The sequence below is a fragment of the Wolffia australiana genome, chromosome 14 (assembly GCF_029677425.1).
Source record: "Wolffia australiana isolate 7733 chromosome 14, ASM2967742v1".
In the NCBI taxonomy this organism is placed as follows: domain Eukaryota; kingdom Viridiplantae; phylum Streptophyta; class Magnoliopsida; order Alismatales; family Araceae; genus Wolffia; species Wolffia australiana.
In genome coordinates, this window is record NC_135848.1 from 13,348,388 (window position 1) to 13,368,401 (window position 20,014).

General features: G+C 38.4%; 1 protein-coding gene across 1 annotated transcript; it reads left to right on the forward strand.

The window, feature by feature from the left end:
• Positions 1–15,860: 15,860 nt before the first annotated feature.
• Positions 15,861–19,982, forward strand: LOC144712035 (protein NLP1-like). Its single transcript, XM_078586209.1, has 4 exons — positions 15,861–16,988; positions 17,104–17,151; positions 17,653–18,427; positions 18,949–19,982. The coding sequence occupies exons 1-4, from the start codon at positions 16,257–16,259 to the stop codon at positions 19,713–19,715; spliced, it is 2,322 nt and encodes a 773-aa protein (XP_078442335.1). The 5' UTR covers positions 15,861–16,256; the 3' UTR covers positions 19,716–19,982.
• The last annotated feature ends 32 nt before the right edge of the window (positions 19,983–20,014 follow it).

Genomic DNA, 20,014 nt, shown 5'->3' on the forward strand with positions numbered 1-20,014 from the left:
AGGGAATTTTCAAGGTGTACCAAGTTCTTGAACCTGAAAAGCCACACATGTTTCATTACACATGGAGGACCAGCACAATGATGGTTCATATGCAGACCGAACTTTGGTTTCAACAACTCATTAGTCTTCCGACAAAAATTCTCAACCCCAATATAAACTCACTTTGCAAAATCCTTCTGTGAAGAATTTGTGAACCTGAAACAAACCAGTATTGTTTCATAATTAAACTCTTTCATATTGCAGTTGACCACTGACATACATGAGATGACATATTTAAGTGGTTAAAATCCCAAAATCACAGTAAAATTTGATGAAAACTTAAGGATCTCTTGTATTGATTCCTCGAGGATGAAAAACATGAAGAATCAAAGATAGTGGAATGAGGATATTGGTAATAACATGGAAATGAGGTTAAGATAGGAAATACATGATTCCATGGAGATAGTGATGTTAAGAGGTAGTCTTTCGAGTCAGCATGCACAATCCTTAATCATGAGAGTAATGGGGTATCCCAAAGAAAACCATTACCTATGACTCAAGGATCGGTCCCTACTTATAGGTATGAGGAACATCCTTATCCTCTTCAGTACCACTTGAATTTAACCCATCATTTAAGATTGACTTATACTCTACACATAATCATTAATTCCCACACTGAGCAAAATATCTTAATCTCAATTAACATAATGAATCACTTCAATTTGGGCATAAAATGATAGCTTATATCTATAGTAGAACATATTATTGGCCACATAAGAAATTAAAACTCAATACTCTCCCAGGAGTTCTAGGAATAAAATATTGTAGAATACTCTCCTGAGCCTTTTTCTAGTCCAGTTCTACTTATTAAAAATAATGGTGCGAGTTTCAGAATGTGCACAGATTTCAGATTACTCTACAAGGCAACAGTGCACAATATCTGCCATAATCCAATTTTCGACAAATTACACAAAGAGTTGAACGACATGCCAGTATTCTCCAAACTTATCTTAAATCTAGCTATTATCACGATTCCAAGTTCTATGGACTTGGATTGATGTTAGCAATAAATGATCTCTTCAAAGAATGGTAAAAAACTGCTTGAAAATTGCTCCAGGACTTGAGAGATCTCCTTGGTTTTTGGACTACGATTTTCAAAGGACAAGGAGAAGGGGGTTTGAAATTAGGGCTCAAAACTGCATTTATGGACATGGAAATCCAAAAGGGGCATAATGGTAATCTGTAAAAAGTCCAACATTCATATTAATTGATTATGATTAAGCAATATAAAATAATAATCATTTGAATTTTAATTTTTTATATTTATAATTTTGCCATCAATTCAAAATACCTTTCAAGAGTTAAGAGCAAAAACTAGCCTTTATGCCAAGGACTTGAGATCTAAAATAATAACATTTAAATAAAGATATCATCATCGGATAATAGTATCTTGATGTAATTAATTTTCATTAACTTAACAATAAATTCAGCTTTAAATACTCGAAGGTAGTAACTAAGATTTTGAACACATTATTCACCAAATCAAACGAAGATAAATTCATACAAGTACCTGAACAATGGTTAAGACTATGTTTATCTTCATTTCATAAAATTACAAGTCCTAAATACACGGATTGACTTGTTTAGTGTATGGCCAAACTAAGTAACCTGTTAATATATCTAAGGCTCTTATTTTAGTTTCACATACAATCAGTCAACTACTTGACTGAGGGCCTATTGTGCTTTCATCACAACACATATTGAGGCATGCATCACTTTGAACATTCATCAAAACACACATCAAAGCATTGTGTTAAAAATACCCTTAAAACATAATCTTCAGTGGTGACCCTTAACACACATTGTAAAGATGGAGGTTGTGACCATACAATGCTTTAAATGGTGAAATCCCAAATGAGGAATGAAACAATGTGCAGCCGACTTGGCCGTGAAAGGGTGTTTCAGTGCAAAGTAACGAGCACACTTTCTTAGATGATAAACTTACCAAAATGGTATAAAAACTATTTTAAAGGAAAAACCTTGAATAAATTACATCACTATTTCCTCCATATTTGATTCAGAATAGGGAGTGGCTGGATTAGACATGCTTGAAGTCTCAATGATTTTTTTCACTGGCATGTAGGATACTGAGCAACACACCATTTGATAGTGCTTTTCATTACTTACCAATATACTTGTTGAGAGATGTGCTGGAATGTTGCAAATAACCCATCATACCCCTCCAGACCATATGAATTAGAGAGATCAAGAGTAAAAATAATTTTACCTTTGTAACCCAAGAAATTATGACTAATAGTGCATTTAGTTAAAATAATTGAATCACTCCAATGGTAGACTTGATGCAATATAACCTAGGGTTTTGTTTTTTTATTTCCTCGTCAATTTTTTGTTGTTCCACCTGTGTGATATAAATTAAGATGCATACTCAATCTTGTGCACTAGTCTACCAGGAAAGTGCATCAGCCACAATATCCCTTTTCCCAGAATTTTAACATATACCAAAGTTGAAACGAAGAAGTTTAACCAAACACATGATTGTACAAGGGATTTCCTTCTTATCTGATAAAAACCATTAACTGAATTGATCTCCGAAAATAACAAATTCTGAAACATAATATCATGTTTCCAATCTTTGATAGTCCACATCACTGCGAATAGTTCATGTTCATAATCTGCGTCTAAGCACACACAATGCGAGAGGTATTGAACGTAAAAAGCAATGGCTTGGAAATTTTGGGGTAACATTGCACCAAATGCATACCCAAAGCATCTGCCTGAATTGTCAATGGAATTGATAAAGTAGTGGAAGTCAGAATTGTTGTGGACGATAATACCTTTCTTAAAAGCCTGAAAAACATTTTCGGCGTCCACATTTCAATGGAATGAGTTCTTTTTCAGAAAAGTCATTAATGATCGACCGTTAGCTACATATTGGGAAACAAACGACCTATACTATCACCTTACCTAGGAATCCTCTTGATTGTCTAATGGTTTAAGGTATTTTACTATGAAAAGTTTATGTAGATTTTTTGGGATATGTGAAAACTCATTGTGAATTGATTCCATGTCCCAAATTCTCACTATGCAAATGACCAAATTTAAATGTCCTAAGTTGAATATGGCTTCATCATAATTTAATTAGCATTAGCCAATTTTGTGATAGCAACCGACGAGTTGAATTCACAAAGGACACATGTAATGTCCTTAATTCCACTAGTGGAGAATTATTGTTTAGTGGAAAGCGATTAAAAAATATTTATGTTATAGTTATAGATGCAATTAGTAGAGAATGCATCTGCCTTATGGTTGATGGAAATATATGTGGCCGGCAAGCCAATCACACATTCCGCATCTCGTTCCATATTCATTAATAGAACATATTCATTATAGTGCACGTGTGATTCTCATAATGAAGTCCATGAATACATGATAGGACTTAGTGAATTATGATGAGATCGTAATACGGAGATCACTAGTCTTTAAGCATGTGTTCTAAACATTCCTATTCAAAGGATACGCGAGAAGGACATCAAAGTATCCAGATAGAATAGCACTATCTAGCCTCACTAATATGATGAGTATGGCCGGTCCCGTAGCCATTAGTGTGGTGACACTAAGGATAGATAGTGCGTGCTCTTTAGTGGAAAGAGTTCACTGAATTGATCCGTACAAATCCCTGAATGGTATTATACCGAACTGTCAATCAAGTTGATTCACGTCACGGTTGTGTAAGTGGTCCTTAGACCTGAGACACCAAAGACGTATTGTGGACGGACGGTTGTACTTTGGCTATGGCCAACAAGTCTCTAATCATGGGATTCTAAACGGTCTTAGTTCGGGTGCATCAAGAAGTACACGAAGGCGATTGAGTGGTCAAGATGGGATCGTCCACCCTCGGTATAACAGGTGACAGCTCAAGGAAGACGATGCAACGAAGTCCTTGGCCAAGGCAGTGAAATATCGGAGAAGAGTTCTCTGATGATTTTCGAATGCATCAGTACTAACTCGGATGATCGATTAGGGTTTGACAGTTGACCATACCCTAAGTTGTCCAAGGAACGTCAAGTGGATGAGGGATTATACATACACGGTAACCGATGATGAACAGGTTCCATGAGTGAGTCGATACACACTCCTTTGTATCTTATAGGACACGAGGTGTAGCTTGGCACCCCACGTGTCGGAGTCTCGACCTATCGATTGGGTTAAATCGATCCGAAGTTAATTAATTTATATGATGATATAGTTAATTAATTTGGAAGGCCAATAAAGGTTATTGGGCCGCTGGAGTCGTTAACTAGACTGATACATGGGCCTAGAGGGTCACACGCAAATGGTCTTTTGGACGTTGGAAGATATACTTAAGTTTTGGGGGTTTTTATAAAAAATACCCGCTTAGTATAAATAGGGGAAGGCCCTGAACGAAATTCACCGAGGCCATAATTGTTCAGGGGCCTTTCCCCTTCTTCTCCACTCTCCCCACACCCCCTCTCCATCCCTGATGTGATCAGGACGACGTAACGACGCCGACGGAGAAAGAACGGGGCTCGTCAACGAGAAGGAGGAGATCCGACGCGCCGAGGACCGCGTGGATACGTCTAGAGGCTGCACACTTGAGCAGCTCGACTCATCTCGCTTCGGGATCGAAGAAATCACGAATGAGATTCGTGCAAGGTACATCGTTTTAATGTTTTCGTTGATGTCGTTCAATTCGCAAAAGAGTCTTCCGCTGTTCATCGTTTTGATTTGTTCATCCAGATCTAGGCCTCTAGAACCCAACAATGGCGAGAGGCAACGAGAGCCTTATCGACCTATGGCATAGGCGCCTAGGTCATATAGGATATCATTAGCTAAGGAAGTTGATTAGCAAAGGGTTAGTTAGAGGCCTACCAAATAAGTTTGAAGACATTGAGAAAGTGTGCTCAACATGTCTTAAGAGCAAACAAGTGAAAGAATATATTTCCCAGTCGTAGTGGATGACTATTCAAGATATACTTGGGTGTATTTTCTAACACATAAGAATGAAGCATTTGAAATTTTCATGAAATTTTGAAAGAGAATCCAAAATGAATTTGATTTTAAGATTAAGATGATTAGAAGTGACCATGGGAGAGAATTTCATAATATGTCATTTACTGAATTTTGTGATGAGAACGGGATCACATATCAATTCTCAGCCCCGAGAACTCCCAAACAGAATGGGGTGGTTGAGCGGAAGAATCGATCTTTGATTGAAATGTCGAGGACTATGCTAGAAGAATATATGGTAAAGAAGTCCCTATGCGCAGAAGCTGTGAACACGGCCTGTTACATTCAGAACAGGGTGCTCATTAGACCTCATATGGAGAAAACCCTATATGAGTTATTGAAATGTAAGAAACCTATACTTGGATACTTTTGTGGAATTCAAAGAGAACGGAGAAGATGATGCGATTGATGGTCTAGAAGATAATGATAAGAATGAGGAGGAGATGATGATAAATTAAGAGATTAGTGAGAAAGAAAGAATTACAGATTTTAGAGAACCTGATGATAAGGAGGAGGAAGTAGATCAAGAGAAGATTGAACTTATAGAGAAATTAAGAAAAATCAGAGTAGCTAAGGACCACCCACGAGAGAACATTCTTGGCATTCCTATTGATCGAATCACAACTCGATCCACCTTTAGAGACAATGAGACAATGTAGATGTAGCCTTTACATCTCAAATTGAGCCAAAGAAAGTGGGCGAGGCTCTAAATTATTCGGATTGGGTAAATGCTATGCATGAGGAGTTAGCCCAATTCGAAAGAAATAAGGTCTAGGAGCTAGTACCAAGACCTAAGGGTATGAATGTCATAGGCACTAAGTGGGTGTTTAAGAATAAGTTGACTGAAAAAGGAGAAATCAGTAGAAATAAGGCGAGGCTTGTTGCTCAAGTGTATGTCCAAATCAACGGAGTTGATTATAAAGAGACATATGCTCCAGTGGCAACACTTGATGCCATTAGGACATTATTGGCCTTCGCGTGTGCCAATAATTTTAAACTATTCCAAATGGATGTAAAGAGTACATTTTTTAATGGAGAGATTAAGGAAGAAGTATATGTTAAGCAACCGCCAGGTTTTGAAGATTTAGAAAAACCTGACGGGGTCCTAAAGCTACATAAAGCCCTCTATGGTCTCAAGCAAGCACCTAGGGCCTAGTATGAGAAGTTGAGTATATACTTTTAACTTCACATGGCTACAAGAGAGGTAGTGTAGATACTAGTCTCTTTATTAAGAGAGAGGGAAAGTACTTGATATTAGTCCAAATCTACGTTGATGATATTATATTTGGATCTACGAATCCAGACTTATGTAAAGCATTTTCACAGCTTATGCAAAATGAATTCGAGATGAGTCTAATGGGGGAACTAAGCTATTTCAGCGGACTTCAAATTCTACATAAGCAAAATGGCATATTTATATGCCAAGAGAAGTACACAAAGGAACTTTTGAAAAAGTTCCAAGTAGAGGATTGTCAAGCCAAAGGCGCTCCCATGAGTCCAAGCACTAAGCTGGACATAGACATCATTGGTCAACGTATTGACCAATGGATGTATAGAAGAATGATTGGATCCCTACTATACTTGACAGCTAGATTTCAAAGTGATCCCAAAGAATCCCATCTAATGGCAGTGAAGAGAATTCTACGGTATCTCAAAGGGACGACTGATTTCGGGATTTGGTACCCTAAGAATCAAGATTTGACATTGGTCTATTTCTGTTATTCGGACGTTGCAGGATGCAAAGTTGATAGGAAAAGCACAAGTGGCACATGTGCATTTCTTGGGGGATGTCTCATGCCATGGACATCTAAAAAGCAAAACTCAATTTATTTATCTACAGCTGAGGCTGAAAATATAGCAGGTGGACTATGTTGCGCTCAAACTCTATGGGCTAAACAGCATCTAGAAGACTATGGAGTCACACTAAATAAAATACCTATAATGTGCGACAATACAAGTGCCATTAATTTGGCCAAAAACCCCATCAAGCATTCACAAACAAAGCACATTGAAGTGAAGCATCACTTCATTAAAGATCATATTAGTAGAGGTGATATTGATCTTCGCTTCATAGCTACTGAACAGCAAGTTGCAGACATCTTCACTAAACCTTTAAGTGAAGATCTGTTTAGCACTCTACGGAGAGAGCTAGGCATGGCTCATGCTAGGGATTTATGATGACTGCCCATCCACAATTTTTTTTTAGGATCCATCAAGGATAAGACATCGAATATGATGGTCCTACTCCTATTAAGGATCACATTAAACTGAGACTCTGGGGGAATCTACTCGTGATATACACAGTTTTTTTTTATATTCATATAAAAGTTTTGGATTTCTTCCGCTTATATAAATGTATTCATCTATATCAATTGATTTTATTTTTTTGTGGATTCTTCCAGATCTATGTCTCAAAAATTCCCATTATCGTATTGGATCTTTCCCTATTTGTTGATCTCCAATTTGACAAACCCTTGCTGATGGAAATCTCTAAATTATGCAAATTATGTGTAAGGGGGAGCTAGAATGTAGGGGGAGCCATCCTGATCTTTTTGATAATTTTCAAAAAGGGGGAGAAAAATATGAGTATTGTGGCATGTTTTGAAATTCATCAAAAAGGGGGAGATTGAAGATTATGTTTTAAGGTATTTTTAACACAATGCTTTGATGTGTGTTTTGATGAATGTTCAAAGTGATGCATGCCTCAATATGTGTTGTGATGAAAGCACAATAGGCCCTCAGTCAAGTAGTTGACTGATTGTATGTGAAACTAAAATAAGAGCCTTAGATATATTAACAGGTTACTTAGTTTGGCCATACACTAAACAAGTCAATCCGTGTATTTAGGACTTGTAATTTTATGAAATGAAGATAAACATAGTCTTAACCATTTTTCAGGTACTTGTATGAATTTATCTTCGTTTGATTTGGTGAATAATGTGTTCAAAATCTTAGTTACTACCTTCGAGTATTTAAAGCTGAATTTATTGTTAAGTTAATGAAAATTAATTACATCAAGATACTATTATCCATTGATGATATCTTTATTTAAATGTTATTATTTTAGATCTCAAGTCCTTGGCATAAAGGCTAGTTTTTGCTCTTAACTCTTGAAAGCTCAACTCTCCCCCTCAAGCCGGTGAGTAAATATTATACATTCCCAGCTTGACACAGCTTTTGAAATCGTGTAGTAGACAATCCTTTGGTGAAGATATCTGCCCATTGTTGAGCCGAAGGGATGTACGATGTGCAGAATTGTGCCGACTCGAGCTTCTCCTTGATGAAGTGACGGTCAACCTTGACATGTTTAGTGCGGTTATGTTGCACTGGATCATGGGGGATGCTAATAGCGAACTGATTGTCACAGAAGATTGGTGAGCCACAACGCCTCGTAGATGCCTTGAGCAAGAGCACAAAACTCTGCTTCAGAACTACAATGAGAAACCATTGACTGCTTTTTGTTGCGCCATGTAATAAGATTGCCGCCAAGAAAAGTACAATAACCAGTCGTTGATCTTCGATCAACATGGGAACCGGCATAATCAGCATCTATATACACATCTAAATGAAGGCCACCCTAGCACTTAAATTGAAGGCCACGTCAAACAGTTTCCTTGAGATATTGGAGTACATGATTGGCCACATGCATATGGCACATCTTCGAATCATGCATGAATTGACTCAAAGTACCCATTACTTATGCAATGTCAGAGCGAGTGTGTGTAAGATATATCAGCTTACCAACTAATCTTTGCTATCATCCCTGATCAACAAACTCATCATGCTCTGATGTAGATAAATGGTGATTGACTTCAATAGGAGTGAGAAGTGGTTGTGAATCTTCTTTCCGAATCTCTTGAATAAGGCCAGTAGTATATTTTTGCTAGCAAAGAAAAATACTAGTTGTAGAGTATGCCACCTCAATACCAAGGAAGTAGTGAAGTGGTCCAAGGTGTTTGATGTCAAATTAACCGGCAAGATGTGTAGCCAACTACGTCATTGCATGAGAGTCATTCTGTGTGATAATAATGTCATCCACGTAGACAAGGAGGAGTGTTACTCCCCCGGACGTGGAATGACGATATAAAATGGGATGGTCATTGTTGCACTGAGAATAGCCGAATAATTTCATATATTGCGTGAAATGACCAAACCATACCTGTGGAGATTGCATTAAGCCATATAGGGACATCTTAAGACGACAGACCTGAGGAAATGCCGAAGGAGAAGCATAACTAAGAGGCAATGACATATAGATCTCCTTGTGAAGATCACCATATTGAAAGGCATTCTTGACATCAAATTGTTGTAAAGGCAAATCTTAATGATTGGCAAGGGCAATGAGTAGGCGTACAGTGTTCATCTTAGCCACAAGTGCAAATGTCTCCAGATGGTCAATACCAAATTGCTCAAAATAACACTTAGCCACAAGGTGTGCCTTATATCGTTTAAGAGAGCCATCTGAATTGTACTTGACAGCATAAACCGAACGACATCGAACCAAATGTTTGCCTGGAGGCAAGGGAACAAGCTCCCAAGTCTGATTTCTGTCCAAGGCATCCAGTTCTTCCTACATGGCACGCCTCCATTCAGGATGAGCCAACGCTGCATCCACTGTCTTTGGAATGATAGTGAAATCAAGACTCATGAGAAAGGCACAGTAAGAAGGGGAAAGACGATGGAAGGAGACATAATTGGCCAAAGGATAAAGGGGTTTGGAGGTACACAATCTAGTGGCTTTGCGAACAGCAATGGGAAGGTCATCATGAGAGGGAGGAGGTGGTTTGTCATGAGCAGGAAAGGCAGGAGAGGGATTAGGAGCCAATTCAGGTGACGGGGCAGCGATAACCAACAAAGGGTACAGACGTTGAATATATGTGGTCCCATTGAATTTCTAAGGTGGAGCGAGGTCAGAAGCAATGTGAACATGAGCAAGGGGAACAAGGAAGTCAAGGGACTCATCAAGTATCGGAAGAGAAAAAGTGGAGGAAAGATGGGGAAGAATTGAAAGGTGTAACTCATCAAAGATGACATCCTTACTCACAAAGAAGCGATGAGTAGACTAATGATAGCATTTATAGCCCTTTTGATGAGCAAAATAGCTCACAAAGACACACCGGATCGCTTTAGCATCGAGTTTGTCTTGAGAACAGTGATGGTTGGTGACATAGCAAATGCATCCAAATATGCATTGGGTAAGGTTAGTCTTTAGTGACACATATGGGTAGGCTCGCTGCAGGGCATCAAGGGGAGAGAAATGAGGAATGACATGAGAGAGAAGATGATTGATGAGATGCACCGCAATGAGAGGAAGCCTCTCCCCAAAATACTTCGGCATGTTCATGTTAAGAAGAAGGGTTCGTGTGACATCAAAGATGTGGCAAAACTTTCGTTCAGCAAGGCCATTCTGTTGGAGTGCATGCACAAGATGTTTCATGAACATTGCCATGGGAACTAAAGAAAGTAGAAAGAGTGAAGTTAAGGTAATCACAGAGCATTATTGAAGCAGAAGCCTTTAGGGAATGTGGAAAACTGATTCGGATGAGGGTATGGAAGGAAATTACAATTTGGGTAAGGTCTGATTTGTTTTTTAAGAGATAAGCCCATGTCAAACAAGTGTAGTCATCGACAAATATCACCAACCATCGTGCGCCTGAAGTGCTAGGGATAGGGGCATGACCCCATATGTCATTGTGAATGAAAGATAATGGAGAAGAAGAGCGTGAAGACATACTAGAAGGAGAGTTGGGATGACCACGAGCGCTACCCGACCCCACCTCGATGACACACCGGCCCACGTTATGGAGGATACCCAGTGCCCGAGCGGCGCCCAGACGACTACGAGCACCGACGAGAGGAGCATTGAGCTCGGATCTAGAAGAGTGTATGAGCCGACATAGTCATTTTTTAAGGGTCGAGGAAGATGAAGGAGTTATCAACCTGGAGTTGAGTATGAATTACTACTTTTGTTGGTATCTCATGGACGATGACTTGTGCGTTGAATATGTGGAGAAGAGACTTGGTGAACAAGCCAAGATATTCTGGGAGAACGAGCAAGTTGCTACGAAATGTCGAGGATGGCCCATTACGGCATGGACTGAGATGGTGCAGATGCTGAGGAGCAAGTACATGCCTCGACAGTACCAGATGACATTATTCCTTTTGTGGCTTGACCTGAGGCAAGGTCAACAATCCACGACGGAATACCTTGAGGCCTTCGAGGAGTGTTGGATACGGTGCTGGGTCGGGGAGGTTGTCCGAGTATGTTTTTCCAAACGACATGGCTCACAAACAAACTTGTCCATAGGCCATCTATGAAAGAAAAGAGGAAACATTAACTTCAAAGTAGAAAAGGAAGGCTAGCCCAAGCGACGGTGAAGAAGCCAAAGATGGCCGTGCATCTTAGAGGAGAGAGCTGCTCCTCTAGTAGAGACCGAAGGACAACGAGAAAGGATATAGAGACTCCCGTGTTCCTCAGCAAGTGTAGTCGTCTGCTCTGGCACTTTATCACGGTAGAAACATGTATCAGGTGTGAAAAATAATACCTGACCCAAGTCTCAAGCAAGGTGATGAAGAGAAAGAAGGTTAACAATAAGACATGGCACATGGATGACATGGGTGAGAATGAGGTAGGATGAGAGTTGGACATGCCCCACTCTGGCAACAATAAGAAAATCACTTGATACAATACTTACTTTAGGGGAGCTAGGAGTGCATTTGTAGGTAAGGAAACAACTTGGATTAGAGGACATATGGGTTGTGGCACCCGAGTTAATGATCCATTGCATCCAAGAAAACAAGAAAGAGGAAGTGGCATGTCTCATACCTCCATGAGCCACCACATTTGACTGAAGTGACGGAGTTGATCAATTTCCTCTTGCTTCAGCTGATCTCCGATAGAAGATGATGCATCAGTAATTGGTGGAGGAGGTATCCTCAGAAGTAGACAAAGTGGCATAAGAGGAGAAGCCACAGCCAGAACTGATGCAAGCGGTAAAGAGATAGGAGGAGCCAGAGTGGTCACCAAATGACTTTGATGAGCATTCTTGCGGTGCAACTTGTAGCAAGTGTCCATCATATGACCACGTTTTTTACAATGATTGTAGAAAAGGGAGGAATCCCCTTGTGTCCCTTGAACTGGCTCCACCAATTCAGGAACTATGGGAGTTTGATGTGAATGCATCAATGCGGACGATGGCATGTTGGACTACCCTTCCCGAACAGACATAGGATGAGAACCCCCAAATTATTGAAGAACCATTACAGAGTATGGCTCAGAGTGAACAAGATAAAGGTGAGTCTCCTCAGTTTGAACAATATGCAGGGCTTCCTTATAATTCAGAATTTTCTCTTGATGGATGAGCTAGCTACGAAGAGACTCATACTCTTGATTTAATCCCACGAGGCAAAGGATGGTGCTAATGACTCAATTTATGTAGAAATTATACTAACATAGGAAAAATGATCAAGACATAACTTTGAAAAGGACGAAGATCATACCAACCCGGTCATCATGTGCCAAATGGAATAAATGGACCATGTATTCTTTGTTCTAGTGAATGAAAAAACCCAAATGAGACTCTGAATGGACAAAACACTATAGAGTCAGTGAATAGATAGAGGAGGTAAAGACAAAACTACCCTCAAAATGTCAGCTTTGAACTCCTTCTGGTTTGTTAGATATCGTCATTTGAAGTTAGAGCAGTCTGATCCATCAGCTAATCTCTCTCCTCTACTTTTCTCTCTCTTCCTTAATCCATCTAATGGATTGTTGGCATGGGATGAAGTTTATGGAAGACCCAAACTCCTTAATATTAAAATAATATCAATCTCATATTTATTAATTATAAAAGTATCTTATTTATGAATTTAATGTTAGAAAATTCCATAAATACCAGAAATTATGAAAAATCAGATTTTCATTTCTAAAAGTATAATAAAGCCATATGTGTATTTTAATAAATAAATAAGTAAATGTTATGTCTCATAAGACTAGTTTCTTTATGAATTGAATGAAGAACAGTTCAATGAAAATACTAGAAGTCAAACAAAATCAGGATTTGATTTTCAAAAATCGCAACCCTCTAAAATACTGGAATCCAGTTATCTATTTTCTGACTCATATATTTTTTTCCTTTATGAATTTAATGTCAAAAAAATCCATAAGAAAACTAAAAAGAAGGAAAATCAGAATTTCATTGTAATAATTCAATATTTTTATAAATGACCAAATAAAACTAAATTTATTTATTAGATAAGTTTATGAATTATAAGCATATTTGTTTATTAGATAAATTTCATAATATTTTCTTAAAATACCATAAAATCAAGAAAATGTGAACTTCATTCTAAAGATGTAATAAATCATTCTAACCTTTAATATCATGCATACATGATCATTTCAATCAAAATAAAAACACAAAATATGTTATATTATTATAAAAGTTAGCATATAACTGTGATTAGTAATAGGCCCCAAATATTTTGGCCTTTATACAATCTTGGAAAAAAAATAGCCCAATCACATACCATTCAGACATTCCTTAGTACTCACCCACTCCTGGGGAGGGGGTGCGGGCGGCCGGGGGAGGAGGCGAGGGTAGCGGGGAGGGGGTGCGGGTGGCCGGGGGAGGAGAGCGGGGCGGCCGGGGGAGGGGCGGGGTGGCGGCTGGGACGGGGCGCAGGTGGTCGGGGGCTGTTCTCATTTCTCCATCTCCCCCTTGCTCCATCTCTCTCTCTCTCTCTCTCTCTCTCTCTCTCTCTCTCTCTCTCTCTCTCTCTCTCTCTCTCTCTCTCTCTCTCTCTCTCTCTCTCTCTCTCTCTCTCTCTCTCTCTCTCTCTCTCTCTCTCTCTCTCTCTCTCTCTCTCTCTCTCTCTCCCACCCCCTCCCCCGTGCTCCCCTTCCCCTTGCTCCTGCTCTCATTTCTCTCTCTATCTCTCTCATCATACATTTTTATTACCATTTTTAAAAAGCCAGTAGCATTCGTGTTTGTTCGCGAACGAACACAAATGAACCTAACACAAACATGATTTTTTGGTTGTTCGTTCATCAACAAACAGTGTTCGTTTGTTGACGACACACGAACTTCCCTACCCTACTCCTCCCCCAGCCTCGCGCGCCCTGCACAAAGGCACGAAATTCGCACTGCACCCCGCACAAAGTCACAAAAATATAAATCTAAATCTAAATCTAAATCTAAATATAAATATAAATCCAAATATAAATCCAAATATAAATATAAATATAAATATAAATATAAATATAAATATAAATATAAATATAAATATAAATATAAATATAAATATAAATATAAATATAAATATAAATATAAATATAAATATAAATATAAATATAAATATAAATATAAATATAAATATAAATATAAATATAAATATAAATATAAATATAAATATAAATATAAATATAAATATAAATATAAATATAAATATAAATATAAATATAAATATAAATATAAATATAAATATAAATATAAATATAAATATAAATATAAATATAAATATAAATATAAATATAAATATAAATATAAATATAAATATAAATATAAATATAAATATAAATATAAATATAAATATAAATATAAATATAAATATAAATATAAATATAAATATAAATATAAATATAAATATAAATATAAATATAAATATAAATATAAATATAAATATAAATATAAATATAAATATAAATATAAATATAAATATAAATATAAATATAAAAAAATAAAAATAAAAATAAAAGTAAAGATAAAACTAAAAATATGAATATAAATATCAATATAAATAAAAATAAAAATGAAAATAAAATCAAAACTAAAAATAAAAATAAAGATAAAACGAAAACTAAAAATAAAACTAAATAAGGATAAAAAATAAAAATAACAATACAAATATGAATATTAATATAAATATATAAATGAAAATAAGAATAAAAATAAAACTAAATAGGAATAAAATTAAAAATAAAACTAAATAAGAATAAACATAAAAATACAAATTAAACTAAAAATTAAAATTAAAAATCAAAAAATGAGAATAAAATTAAAAATAAATATAAATATAAAATAAATAAATAAGTAAAAATAAAATAAAATAAAAAATAGAAATAAAAAAATAAACATATAGTAAAAGTAAAAATGAGAATATAAATAATAATAAGAATAAAAATAAAAATAAAATTTATTTTGAACTTATTTATTAAAATTGTCCCTAAACTTCATACGAGATATATCACAAATAATGCATAACTATTATGCAACTAAAAATATGATGAATTGTTTAAATCAAATATGAATTGATGTAGTGATAACAAATTCTGTACTCCTGAAAACATTTCTGAAGGTGCATGATTTTAGCATGATATATTATCTATGATATTATAATGCATGATATGAGAATCATATGTTACCACTTATTGCTGAATCCATCTTTATATGGTTTTCAATCCATATTCATTCTGAACCTCAGACGGAATTACAGTTAGTATATTATAATTGCCTGTTGCTGTTGTCAAATTAAAAGTCAAACACAATTTACTATTATCTCATTACGAATAAAAAGAAACATAGGAGACAATTTTAGATTACTACCCGTGGCTGGAAAAACATACTATATTTGTTTCCAAATTCCTTCTCCTATTTGATTATCTCGATACAAGTCAAACAGAAAGAATAAGAACCAATTAAGCTTGTCAAGAAAAAAAAACCCAAAACATATTCCGAGAACTCTCCCGATGTCGGCAGCCGCCATCTGAAAACGACTTCTCGAAGAAATTGTCAGTTTCCTCTCAATTATTAACTACATCTTGTTTACCTTTAATTGTTTAATTTTCGCGACGGTAGCGGAATCTGCAATACTGCGATGGGTATCAGATTTCTCACCGGCTCGAGAATCTCTCCTCGCGGACAATGATCTATCGGTTTTTTACAAGCAGAAATCCTTAGTTTAATCGTGATTCTGAGCCCACGAAGACGGTTGATCTCAGCCAGACGAGCAATCATCGTTGACTTTGGAGCCATCGAGCTAGCTCGTTGAATGAATATTCTCATCTTGGGTGATTGGCGGAGATGGAAAGAGAAGAGGGAAAGTCCTCAAGATCGGGGATTTCCTTCTCGTCGAGCTCGTGGGAGGTGGAAAACGCGGTCAGATCGTCTATTTTTTTAATCCTTTTTGCTATGAAGTTCATTGCAGCAGCGTTATGAAGTGATCGAGTGATGGGTTCGCCGGCTGCCGCTCCAGAATCGCATTTCGATTTGGATTTGATCGATGAACTCTTTGCAGAAGATGCTTGGTTAGGGTTCCCGATCTCTCCAGACGTGCCACAGCTTGCCTCTTCTCAGCATCATCCACAGGCTGTCGGGAGATCTGAGAACTTGGGCGATGCAGAAATCAATTTAGAAATCAGAGAAATTGCCGAGGTGGGAACGAGCAATCAGCTTAGCATGGAGAAAATAGAAGATTCAGGTCGAATTTCATCGTTCCAGGAGAGAATTGCGAGAGCAATTGGTTGGATTAAGGATGCCAGCCGGGAAAATGAGGAAGTTCTGATTCAGATATGGGTTCCAACCGAGAGAGAGAACAAGCGAGTTCTTACAACCTATGGGCAGCCGTTCTCACTCAACCCCGATTGTCAGAGGCTTATCCATTACAGATCGATTTCGACTAATTATCAGTTCCCAGCAGAGGAGAATTCTAGCGAGATTCGGGGTCTGCCTGGTAGAGTTTTTGTGGAGAAGGTTCCAGAATGGTCTCCAGATGTTCGATACTTCAGTTCCCAGGAATATGCTCGGGTAAATTATGCACAGCACTTAGATTTGCGAGGCACGCTTGCTCTTCCGATATTTGAGCCGGGGAATCAGACTTGCGTTGGTGTTCTTGAGCTTGTTTTGACCACAGAGAAGATCAATTATCGGACTGATCTGGAAAACATTTGTAATGCCCTCAAGGTGAGCTTTTTTTTTCTTCTTCTTCTGGCTTGACTGACATGTCTTGTGTTGGTTCTTGATGAAAATTATACTGTTTAGTCGATGGGGATTGATCGAGTTGATTTTGCATACGCAGGCCGTGGACCTGAGAAGCTCCCAAACTCCATCTCTCCCGCTCATGAAGGTATGTGGTTTGGTGGCATGGCCATCTATGTTTCTTCTAAGGGGTCTAAAATTTGTGATTTTGTGCAGTTATTCCATTTCGTTTTTGGATGTATATGTAGTTCTTTTTTGTGTAGAAAATTATACAGTAAAAATGAAAGAATAATTTCAATCTTGGAAGGCGCTTGAGGATGATGATACAATCAATTTGCTGCATGACCCTTCGCGTCTTACGCCATTTCTGCATTTTATCTGGCCACGCATGAATCTTCTAGTGGGTCTAAAATTGACTTATTTTGTGAATTCCTGCATTTTTTCTTGGGCGCGTATGTAGCCTCTGACGGGTCAAATATTCGTGCTTTTTTGTAAATTTCTGCATTTTATTTGGCCGCGAGTGAAGATGTTAACGGGTCTAATTTTTTTTTCTGAATTACTGCATTTTATCTGGCCTTGATTGTAGGACGTATAATGGGTCTAAGATTTATTCATTTTGGGCTGAAAAAAAATGATATTTTCCATTCAGATCCAAAACGATTCATACACAGCAGCACTGACAGAAATATCATCAGTCTTGAGAATAATCTGCCAGACCCACAACCTACCCTTGGCTCAGACCTGGGTCCCCTGCATCCAAGAGGGCAAAACCGGCGGACGCCACTCCGATCAGAACTACCAGGGCTGCGTCTCCACCATCGATCGAGCTTGCTATATAAATAACTATGCTCTTGTTGGCTTCCAAGAGGCGTGCTCCGAGCACCACCTTCTCAGAGGCCAAGGCGTAGTGGGGCAAGCATTTACCACAAACCAGCCCTGTTTTTCACCCAATATCTGTGACTTCAGCAAAGCCCAGTATCCCCTCTCTCATCATGCCAGAATATTCGGGTTACGGGCGGCAGTGGCCATACGCTTGCGCAGCGTGGCCTCTGAAAGGTGTGATTTTGTTCTTGAATTCTTCTTGCCGGCGGACTGCGTTGCCATTGAAGAGCAAACTGAGCTGCTTCACTCCTTGTCTGTCACCATGAGAAGCCTTTGTCGTACTCTGCGAGTCGTCACGGAGAAGGAGCTACAGGAGGAAGCTTGTGGGAGTTCATCTAGGTGTATTTTTGAGATTTCAGAGAAAGGCAAGGAAGCAGAAGGTTTTACAGAAGCTGGGGATTCTTCTGCTGGTAAGTTTGAGGCTGCTGGGAAAGGGAAGGTGGCAGAAAAGAAACGCACCAAGATGGAGAAGGTAATCAGCTTGGATCTCCTTCAGCAGCACTTCTCTGGCAGCTTAAAGGATGCAGCGAAGAGCATCGGAGGTAGGGACTCGGCTCCAGAATCCTTCTATCGATTATAGTATAGACCAAAATCATCTGATACATATTTTTAGTGTATTATATTTGTTACTCTTTAATTCAAAATTTATCAGAATTACTTCAGAAAAAGTAAAAAAAACCATCCACTCCCTGAAATCGACTTTTTCATTACCATCTTTAATATCATAACAGTCGTTAAGATGCCTTTGTTTTTTTTGAGAAAAAAGGAATACATTAACACTACTTTCTCCATTCCCATATTCCTGTGTTCTTGTACTGTGTTCTGACATTTCATTACATTTTTAAGTCATCGTGTATATAACGATCTAATTTAAATTTTATCTTAATCACACGAGAAAAAGTACCGAAGTGCCAATTTTACTCACAATTCGGTTGAAAATTCGCTTACAATATTCGTTCATATGTTTTTTTTACAAAAAAAATCGATGAATTCATGTTTTTAAAGTTATTTTGTTCACCATCCCCCAGTTTCAAAAAACTCTTTTTTTCCTGTGCTCTTGTAGTGTGCCCAACAACGCTGAAGAGGATCTGCCGACAGCATGGGATCCCACGCTGGCCTTCAAGAAAGATCAAGAAGGTGGATCACTCGCTGAGAAAACTCGAGATGGTGATCAAATCCATCGAGGGCGTTGACGGACCCCTCCAGCTCAGTACCCTCTGCTCAGACTTTCCCAAGCCCGAACCTGCTCCAATTCCGGGCCCAGCCCACGAAAATACCTTCACAAACGATCCGCCTCCCGTCTCTGATTCCATTTCCTCTTCCTCCTGCCACAGCTCTGACTCCAGCCCATCAAGTTCCCTCCCAGCCCATTACCAGGGACCTAGCTTCTTCACCAGGTCCCAGAGTGACACCCAGCTTTGCAGGTCCATGTCTATGTCGCTGGGCCGAAGAAAAATGCCGACCAGGCCCGAAAAGATGCTAACTTTGGGGCAGCCCGGTTCGAGAGGTACCAATGGGCGCACAGGTTACAGCGAGGGCTTACGGGTGAAGGCCACCCATGGCAAGGAGAAGGTCAGATTCAGGCTCCAGCCTTCGTGGAGACTCCGGGACTTGAGGCGGGAAATTGGGAGTAGATTTGGCGTTGACTCGGTGGAGCTCAAGTATCTGGATGATGACCTGGAGTGGGTCCTGTTGACCTGCGACGCTGATCTCGAGGAGTGTCGTGACATCCATCACTCTTCTGCAATCCGAACTGTCAAGATCTCTGTCGTAGATCCAGCTGCCGAGGATGGCAGTGCCACCGGATCCCGATCTATCCCCACTTATTGACTTGCAAGAGAGCACTGCACAATCTCAGATCAGAAGATCAAGTTGGAGCAGGGCAGACCCTAGTATGGCTAAGTCAACTTTGTCGGCTCGTCGTCGACTCATCCAATTCGATCTATGGTACATCAATCCAATCACTTTTCTCAATTTCGCCGACTTGGGTTGTACAGCTTTTTTATTTAATTGATTAGTGGCTGGAAAAATGAAAAGTTCAATTAACAGCTGATTGGATAGGCCAGGATGAATTGGCAGAAATGATTGGATTTTTTATCTTCCATCCAGTAATGATCCAATACTCACTA

What these genes read in the sequence shown, in the direction of transcription:
- LOC144712035 (XM_078586209.1), top strand. Translation starts at nt 16,257, where the DNA reads ATGGGTTCGCCGGCTGCCGCTCCAGAATCGCATTTCGATTTGGATTTG. An exon ending in ACATTTGTAATGCCCTCAAG is followed by an intron (nt 16,989 to 17,103) that starts GTGAGCTTTTTT and finishes TTGCATACGCAG; the next exon opens with GCCGTGGACCTGAGAAGCTC. An exon ending in TGCAGCGAAGAGCATCGGAG is followed by an intron (nt 18,428 to 18,948) that starts GTAGGGACTCGG and finishes GTGCTCTTGTAG; the next exon opens with TGTGCCCAACAACGCTGAAG.